The following is a 9,952-nucleotide window of genomic DNA, read 5'->3' as shown; positions in this document are numbered from 1 at the left end:
TGTTATATTTTTTATCTTTATATAAAATAGTATTTCAGTCCTTAAGATTTTATCCTTTTAGTCAAATTATTTATTGAATATTTATTAATATTTTTATTATATTAACATGAGCTGGAGCCCAAGTTATTGAAGATCCTTACGTTATAATTAGACAGTTTTTTTCTATTGTATATTTTATATATTTTTTTAATTATATTAGTTAATAAAATTAATTTAGAGATTTTAATAAAATAGTTTAATTAATAGATTAATTAATGAGCTTGAATAAGTATATGTTTTGAAAACATATGAAAGATAAAAAATTTTCTATTAATTTTATTGAGAGAAGGGGGGAGGGGGTTAAGTTTAATCAAAAAATAGTTTATTTAAAATATTAGTTTTGGAGATTAAAGGTGTGTAATAAATTTATTTTTTTTTTATTATAAATTTTAATAGTTTTAATAGGAATATATAACTTTAATTTACAAAATTAGTATTTTTTTTAAACTATAAAACTTATTTATATTGATATTATAATTTATAGTCAACTATTTTTTATTTCTTTATTATTATTGGTATTTTTATATAAGTTTATGTTGGTAATACTGGTGTTAATAGAATTAATAGTAATAATTATTTCTTTATTAATATTTATAATTTTATGGCTAATAAATATAGAATTTTATTTAATTTATTATTTAATTTTTGGAATTTGTAAGGGAGTATTAGGTTTGAGATTATTAGTTATAATTATTTGATTTAGTGGGGGGGAGATTTATTATATATTTAATATTAGGAAGTTTTAGTATGATAAAAATTATTTTTATTACTTTATTTTTTAATTTTATAATATTTAGAAATAAAATATTAATATTTTATTATAATCTTGTTCTTCGTTCGTTTTCCCTTTTTCTCTCTCTCTCTCTCTCTATCCTCTCTCTATCTCTATCCAGCTTCTTTGTGCCGCATCCTGCGAATTCTATTTGGTCTGCATCTTATTCGCTTTTTCGTTCTATTGCGCTTTTGGATTATTAGGCTAATGATACTATGTCGAGATTGATGAGGGGAGTGTGGGAGATTGACGTTGTTTTTTTTTTATAGTAATTTATTGATTAATTTTTGAGTATATTTTTTATATCTATAAATTTAATTTAATTTTAATTTTTTTTACTGAGATTAGTTTAATTCCTACGTTTTTTTTTAATTATTTATTGGGGTAGGAATATAAAGCGATTGGAGGCATCTTATTATTTAATAATATATATATTATTTCTTTTCCTTTATTGGTTTATTTGGTAAATATATATTGTTGTATCCCTTGTCTCGGGATACAGTGCGGGACCGTTGCCGATGACTCCTCGGGATCAGGTTTTCAAAAGATAACGGCGAGAGTTGGTATTAAAAGATATATATATATTTGTTCTTCCTTTACAATTTTGTTAGCAAACCCGAAAGGTGAATAACTAAGTGTAGTTTGTTGATTCGACGAGCGACGTAGACTCGTCGCTATTATTATTAATAATGAGCCCACTCGTTCTCTTTCCGCGGCCTTTATATACTCAGCTTTTCGGCTTGTTACCAAGGGATGTCACTCGCGGCCACGGGCCTTTGGCCCGTGCACTAGCTTAGTCAGCAATTGCTAGCTACGCGCATTCCACCGGAAATCAGAAGATTTCGGGTGGCGAAATAAGTAGTAACCGGATATGTTGCCCAGTGCGATGTCCGGTGTGAAGGCCGGTGCGATGCCCGGTAGCAAGGCCGGACGGTGTCGTCGCGCGAGGTGTCACTCGACACCCTTATCGTTATTGCGAGTAAAGTTTGTGTGAGTGTCGCGCACTCACAACAATATTATTGTAGGATAACCTTTATATTTAGATTAATGCAGATATATTTAGGGAGTTATTTATTTAGATTTGGTGGATATATAATAATTTTTGGTTCTCTTTTTTTATTAAAATGCCTATGTATCTATTTCATATTTGATTACCTAAGGCACATGTAGAGGCTCCTGTTTATGGATCTATAATTTTGGCGGGAGTATTATTGAAAATGGGTAGATATGGTTTATTACGTTTATTAATATTATTATTTATAAATATGAGATTAAAATATAATTATTTAATTTTAAGATTGGGGGTGGTGGGGAGATTATTTCAAGAATTTTATGTTTAGTTCAGGTTGATATAAAAAGATTAGTTGCTTACTCTTCAGTTGTTCATATAAATTTAATATTATGTAGGTTTATAACTATATTTAAGTTAAGGTTTATGGGTGGATATATTATAATAATTTCTCATGGTTTATGTTCATCAGGATTATTTTATATAGTAAATTTATTTTATTGTCGAACAGGTAGACGTTTATTAATTTTTAATAAGGGGATAATAGTAAATTTACCTTCATTAATAATTTGATGATTTTTATTATGTGCAGCTAATTTTTCTTTTCCTCTTTCTTTAAATTTTATTAGTGAGGTACTAATATTAATATTTTTATTATAGTTTTATTAAATTGAGATTTAATATTGATTATGGGCTTAGTATTAATTTGTTTTTTTAGAACGGCTTATTCATTATATTTATATTTGTATATTCAACATGGATGAAAGAGTATTAATAATTTAATATATAATTTTAGATCTGTAAAAGAATTTATTGTTTTAATTATGCATTTTTATCCTTTATTTATATATTTATTTAATTTAATTATATTAATATAAATTTAAAAAATAATAAAAAATTAATTTAAGTAGTTTAGGTAAAAATTTTAATTTGTGGAATTAAAGATATAGTAAATAAAGTTTACTATCTTAGATTATAATTAAGATTTATATATATTTTTTATTTTTAATTATTGTTTCAATAATAATATTTATGGGTAGTTTAATATTATTTTATTTTGATATTGGATTAATATTAGAATGGTTAGTATTTAGAGTAAATTCTTTAAATATAGAGGTAGTCGTTATTTTAGATTGAATTTCTTTATTATTTATTAGATTTGTATTTTTAATTTCTTCTTTTATTATTTTATATATAATGATTTATATAATAGGGGAAAAGTTTATGGGTCGATTTACTTATTTGGTAGTAATATTTATTTTTTCTATAGTATTGATAATTATAAGGCCCAATATTATTAGGATTTTATTAGGTTGAGATGGATTGGGCTTAGTTTCTTATTGTTTAGTAATTTATTATCAGAATTGAATATCTTATAATTCTGGTATGGTAACAGTTTTATGTAATCGTATTGGGGATGTTGGTATTTTAATATTAATTAGATTAATATCTATGATAGGGAGGTGGGGGATTTGATCTTTAATAAGAAGAAAATTAATAGTTTTCATGATATTATTAGCTGCTATTACTAAGAGAGCGCAGATTCCCTTTTCTTCTTGGTTACCAATGCCAATAGCAGCTCCTACGCCTGTTTCAGCTTTAGTTCATTCATCTACATTGGTCACTGCGGGGGTTTATTTAATAATTCGTTTTAATCGAGTATTGATAGAAAGGAGGGTTTTTAAGTTTTTATTATTTTTATCTGTATTTATTATATTTATGGCTGGAGTAATGGCAAGGGTAGAAAATGATTTGAAAAAAATTATTGCATTATCTACATTAAGTCAATTAGGTTTAATAATAATAATTTTAAGGTTTGGATTAAGAATAATTTCTTATTATCATTTATTAGTTCATGCAGTTAAGTCTATATTATTTATATGTGCAGGAATTATATTATTCATTCAATAATAAATAATCAAGATATTCGATTATTTGGGAATTTAAATGAGGTTATTCCTTTTACTATAATAAGATTTTATATTTCTAATTTAGCTTTATGTGGTTTTCCTTTTATTTCTGGATTTTATTCAAAAGATTTAATTATAGAGTTAATTTATGATTTAAAAGTTAATATTTTTTTATTAATTTTTATTTTAGTTTCTTTAATATTAATGGTTATGTATTCATTTCGTTTATATTATTATATATTTTTTAATGAATTGAATATTTTTTTATAATTATTATTTAATTTATTTGAGAATGGGACTAAAGTTATTAGTAATATTAGTATGTAGATTTAGAATTATTTTAAGATTAATAGTGATTGGTAGAGGGGGGGGGGCATTTATTAAGTTAATTATTATGGGGGAGAATTTTTAGGTTCAATATGATTTATAAATATTATATATTTATGAATTTATAATCCTATTAATAAAATTAGGGGTATAATTTTTATTGGGGATAAAGTTTGATTAGAGTTAGTAAGGAAGAATACTATATTATTTTTAATTAAACATTTTAAGGTTATATTTTACTATAATATGTATATATTTATATTTATTTTTATTTGTTTATATTTACTTATAATTATAATTTATTAAATTTAAATAGCTTATATAGACTTTATTGTGTCCCAATATGGGGTTACAAGGCGCTTTTTCCACGGAGCGTTCCCGAACCGTTCACAGTTGTATCCTCTCTACTCCCGAACCGACCTGGCCATTTGCGACCCTTACATTCTAACACCCTCCCCCCCTCGCACGCCCTTATCCCCTTTTCCCCACCCCCTAATCCCACTCTCTCCTCTCTTTTGCCCCTTCTTCATTGTCCTTCTTCCATTCATCTCTCTTCATCTCTGCTCTCTTCCTTCTACTTCTCCTTCTTGATTTCCTCTTTCCGTTTTTCATCAAGGGGCCTCTCCTCCTCTCCTCTTTCTCCTGTCTCCCTCTGCTCTCTCCGCCTCTTCGTCTCTTTCCCCTCATGCTTTCTCGCCGTCTCTCCTTCTTTCCTGCCTCTCCTCCTAAGACAATCAATTAAATCATTATTCTCCTTCCACCTCTCATTCTTCCCAACTTGCCGTCTCTCTGTCATCTCTCTACTTTCCGTGCTGTTGAGCCCCCCCGACTCTTTACGCTCTTCTCTGCTCTTTTCACTCTCCTGCTCTTCTTAACCTCCTCTCCTTGTCTCTCTTTCTCCTTCTCTGATCTCCTCGGCTCCTCTCTCTTCCATCTGTTTGACCGTTCTTCTCTTTCACTAGCAAGCCGTTTATCCATACATTCATACTCCTCTACATATCAGCCATACATATAAAGATATAACATATATAAAATATATAATACAACACAGGAACAAAATATACAATAACAAGACAATACAATCACAATTGTAAACGAAACGGAAGTCCACCTGTCCCCCAACTTCTTCCCTATCAATATCTCATTATAATATATTACATGTCTAATCTCCTCCTACCAACCTGGCCCTTGAGCAGCCTTACAGACGTATACCCCTCCTCCCCTCCACGGCCCTTCTATACCTTTTTCTCCCTCTCTTCCCTTCCTTATCCTTCTTTATCCCCTCTCGCTCCCTTCTCCAAATGCCTTCACTGCCGCTTCCAAGTTAATTCCTCTCTGCTCCCCTCTCATTCCATCTAACTGTCCTCTCCCGAACTCCAATTCTTCTGGCTCCGTCATCCTCTGCCTCCTCCTCTACCCTCTGTCTCTCCTCTCTCCAGTTTCTGTTCCTGTTCTCACCTCCTTTTTAACTCCTACCTATAACCAAAAACAACTCTTATTTTCCTTCTTGCAATCCGCCTATCCTCCTCTTCCCCCTCCTCCTCCCTGTCACTTCCTCCCTCCTCCTTGCCGTCTCTTCCTGTCCTCCTTGTCTCTGCTTCCTTCCCCCCACCAGTCTCCATCGTCCCTCCACTCCGCTCCCTCTCTACACCGACTTTCTTTGTTCCCTTTCCGCCTCTTCTCCGCTTGTCTCCGACCGTCTTTTCTTCCCCTCTGCTTCCTCTTCTTTCTCCCTGGCCGCTTCTCCATACCTTTCTTCCCCTCTTTTCTTCCTCGTCTGGATCCAAGTCCTCTTCTCCCGTCTGCCACCTCTCCAGTCTCGCCTCCAGACTTCTAAATCTTTTCCTAACCTCTTTTAACCCTTTTGGCATTTTCACTCTGTTTTCTTACTTCTCTTCCAATCTCTTCTATCCTCCTCTCGACCGCACTTTTTTCCCTCACTCTGTCCTTTTCCGTCTCCTTCATTATCCCATTCACTTCTCCTCATTATTACATTTCATCTCTGTCTCTATTTTCACCTCATCTGCTTTCTCTCACTCTGCTATTACTGTTTCTGCGTCGGCTATCTTTTCCTTCCTTTAAATAGCTTATATAGAAATATAATATTGAAGATATTAGGAAAATTATGAAAATTTTTAAATAAAGTAAATTTGTAATATTATTTATAAATTAAGAAGTAATAGGGGCCATAAGATGATGAATTAGAAGTTCACTTATAGTTACTTCAGTTAGAAGTAAAAAATTCAGTTAAATTATTAACAATAATTTGCCTCTATTTTGGCTTTAACTAATAAGATATAATATATTATTAGTTATTAATATTTAAATGCAATTTAAATGTTATGATTTAACTAATATCCTAAAATTTATGGTATGATAGGGATATAAAATATAAAAGGGATATTATTTTTATAATGAAAATATAATGTTTTACAGTTAAACTATACTTAAGAGATAGGGGAGTAGGGGATAATTTCTTAGATTTATATAATCAATTTTTAAGTCGAAATTAAATGTAAATGGTTTACTTTAAGAAAAGTTTGAATTTATAAATATTGTAGTATTATGATGGATATAATGGGGTATTATATTTTTTAATCTAAGGATTTTTCTGACTATTCAATATATAATCCTAAGATAAGGAGAATAAGAATAATGGTAGATATATAAATAAATCTTAAATTAGAGAGTTTAAGTAGATAAATAAATAAAATTAGGATAGTAATTTTAATATCAAAAATTAAAAAAATAAGTCTAATTAAAAAGAATTGAATTCTAAATGGGATATGATTGGAGGAGATAGGATCAAATCCGCATTCAAATGGGGAGGTTTTTTCACGATCTTGAAAAGATTTTTTAGAAATAATAAAATTTAATATTAGAAGTATAGAAGAGATTAAAAAGAATAGACATATTATAATTAATAATAGAATGATTATTTATATTAAGATAAATTAAATATTTTAATTGGAAATTAAATGTAATATATTATACTATATAAATGGGGGGGGGGGGATTAATTATTAGAGTTTAAAATTAATATCTTTATCAATAAATAGAGATATGTAAGCGATTTGCGAGGAATCGAGTTCACTCCACTCGGTCGTGTTGTCGACAAGGCAGCGTGTCTTCTCGTGTTGCCTATTATTATTATATATTATTGTTCGTCGAGCGGTATCGTGCTTGCCTCGTGACGAGAGGAGGTACCGTTGAGCGGATTCTACTCCGCTACGGGGAGGCAAGTCGAGATTCGACAAAGATGTGAGAACTCTCGGGATTGGTCCCGAGGCGAACGATCGGGGATCCCGAAAAAGGTATATAGAGACCGGAAATGCAAGCGCGGCTCGCTCGCTCGTACGGAGAAAAAAGAATAAAGATATTAACAACAGCAGTGTGTTCTTCGTATTAATACTATTGTTGTGAGTGCGCGACACTCACACAAACTTTACTCGCAATAACGATAAGGGTGTCGAGTGACACCTCGCGCGACGACACCGTCCGGCCTTGCTACCGGGCATCGCACCGGCCTTCACACCGGACATCGCACCGGGCAATATATCCGGTTACTACTCATTTCGCCACCCGAAATCTCCTGATTTCCGGTGGAATGCGCCTAGCTAGCAATTGCTGGCTAAGCTAGTGCACGGGCCAAAGGCCCGTGACCGCGAGTGACATCCCTTGGTAACAAGCCGAAAAGCTGAGTATATAAAGGCCGCGGAAAGAGAACGAGTGGGCTCATTATTAATAATAATAGCGACGAGTCTACGTCGCTCGTCGAATCAACAAACTACACTTACAAGGGAACGGACAGAACTGTCCCTCACCGATTTTAATGAGCTTCGGATATGTTGTAGAACATAAGAAAATATTAGACCCATATTTTTTTTTATCTGCGTATCTCGACATTTAGGGGTTGAAACCACCCCTCGAAAAAAACGCATTTTTTCGTTTTTTGCGAATATCTTTGAAAATATAAGGTTTATAAAAAAATGTTCTATACGAAAGTTTTATGGCATTTTATACTCTTTACAACAGTATATTTATATTTTTTAAAAATATCAAATTTTTTAATTTATCCCACCCTCCACCCCTTTTTTTTCAACATTTTAAAAATTTTGTAAAGACAAAAATTAAAGAGCATTAAAAGCCGAATCCACCCATATATAATAACATATGGGTTCCATCATTCTCAATTATTAGCAAAACGAGATAGTAATCTCGCGCTATAGGTGCCGCGCTAGAAGTAGTGTTGCGTTATTTCTTTAGTCGCGTCACACTCAATAACTGCCTCTTCTGCGTATATTTTTATATTAAAACATAAAAATGGATTAATCTTAATTATATAATACGCAACGTATTACACGATATAAAGCATAAATGCATATATATAACAAAAGTAGCATATATATACGTATGTGCCTACGTACATTTTCATTGTTACAAGTGCGAATATAAATTAATATGAAGCAAAATATTTTTTAACATTTAAAACTGCAAATACAATATAACAAAATATATAATATCAAGAGAAAAATATAAAACATAAACTGCAATAACTATTTGCATAATTATATTATTTACACTATATGCACGTAGCACGCTCTGATAATAAAGATAATATAAGTATATAAGTATATAATTTAATTTAATTTGAAGTTTGAAAATACATTTATACGGATGTATATATACATTTTGCATACGACACAGACAAATAACTTTAATATTAGTGTTGATAAAGGGACCGGTTGTTTTCGCGCAAGCGCATCACGTGAGGCTTCAATAAAATATCGATTAGTAATAGGAAGGAGATCTTTGATTGTACATCTTTCATTCATGCTTTATATCGTGTAATACGTTGCGTATTATATAATTAAGATTAATCCATTTTTATGTTTTAATATAAAAATATACGCAGAAGAGGCAGTTATTGAGTGTGACGCGACTAAAGAAATAACGCAACACTACTTCTAGCGCGGCACCTATAGTGCGAGATTACTGTTTCGTTTTGCTAATAATTGAGAATGATGGAACCCATATGTTATTATATATGGGTGGATTCAGCTTTTAATACTCTTTAATTTTTGTCGTTACAAAATTTTTAAAATGTTGAAAAAAAGGGGTGGGGGGTGGGATAAATTAAAAAATTTGAAATTTAAAAAAAATATAAATATACTATTGTAAAGAGTATAAAATACCATAAAACTTTTGTATAAAACATTTTTTCATAAACCTTATATTTTCAAAGATATTCGCAAAAAACGAAAAAATGCGTTTTTTTCGAGGGGTGGTTTTAACCCCTAAACGTCGAGATACGCAGATAAAAAAAAATATGGGTCTAATATTTTCTTATGTTCTACAACATATCCAAAGCTCATTAAAATCGGTGAGGGACAGTTCTGTCCGTTCCCTTGTTAGTTATTCACCTTTCGGGTTTGCTAACAAAATTGTAAAGGAAGAACAAATATATATATATATATCTTTTAATATCAACTCTCGGCGTTATCTTTTGGAAACCTGATCCCGAGGAGTCATCGGCAGCGGTCCCGCACTGTATTCCGAGACAAGGGATACAACACTATCCGTCCCTGACGCGATTATTCCTGAGCATCCGCTAACAGCAATATAGAAATAATCATACTACGTCTACGAAATGTCAATATCAGGCTGCAGCCTCAAAGCCAAAGTGGTGTGAACTAGAATAATGAAGAAAGTTTATACGTATAAGACAAATAATTAAAAAGAGTGTTCCAATTAATACATGTAGGCCATGGAATCTTGTGACAATAAAGAATGTAGATCCGTAGATTGAATCGGCGATAGTAAATGGAGATTCGTTATATTCAATTAGTTGGAGAAGGGAGAAATATAGGCCCAGGATGATAGTTAAAAGAAGTC

At 31.2% G+C, this 9,952-nt stretch overlaps 1 protein-coding gene across 1 annotated transcript; it reads right to left on the bottom strand.

The window, feature by feature from the left end:
- Positions 1 to 4,655: 4,655 nt before the first annotated feature.
- On the bottom strand, positions 4,656 to 6,170 carry LOC118646779. The gene is made up of 2 exons (XM_036290426.1): positions 5,603 to 6,170; positions 4,656 to 5,533 (listed from the first exon to the last, which is right to left on the bottom strand). Exons 1-2 carry the CDS (start codon positions 5,926 to 5,928, stop codon positions 5,530 to 5,532), a joined length of 330 nt encoding a protein of 109 aa, XP_036146319.1. The 5' UTR covers positions 5,929 to 6,170; the 3' UTR covers positions 4,656 to 5,529.
- Between the last annotated feature and the right edge of the window lie 3,782 nt (positions 6,171 to 9,952).

Source organism: Monomorium pharaonis, chromosome 7 (genome assembly GCF_013373865.1).
Source record: "Monomorium pharaonis isolate MP-MQ-018 chromosome 7, ASM1337386v2, whole genome shotgun sequence".
Lineage (NCBI taxonomy): Eukaryota > Metazoa > Arthropoda > Insecta > Hymenoptera > Formicidae > Monomorium > Monomorium pharaonis.
The sequence above is the reverse complement of the archived record's forward strand: the minus strand, read 5'-3'. Positions and strand labels throughout refer to the sequence as shown.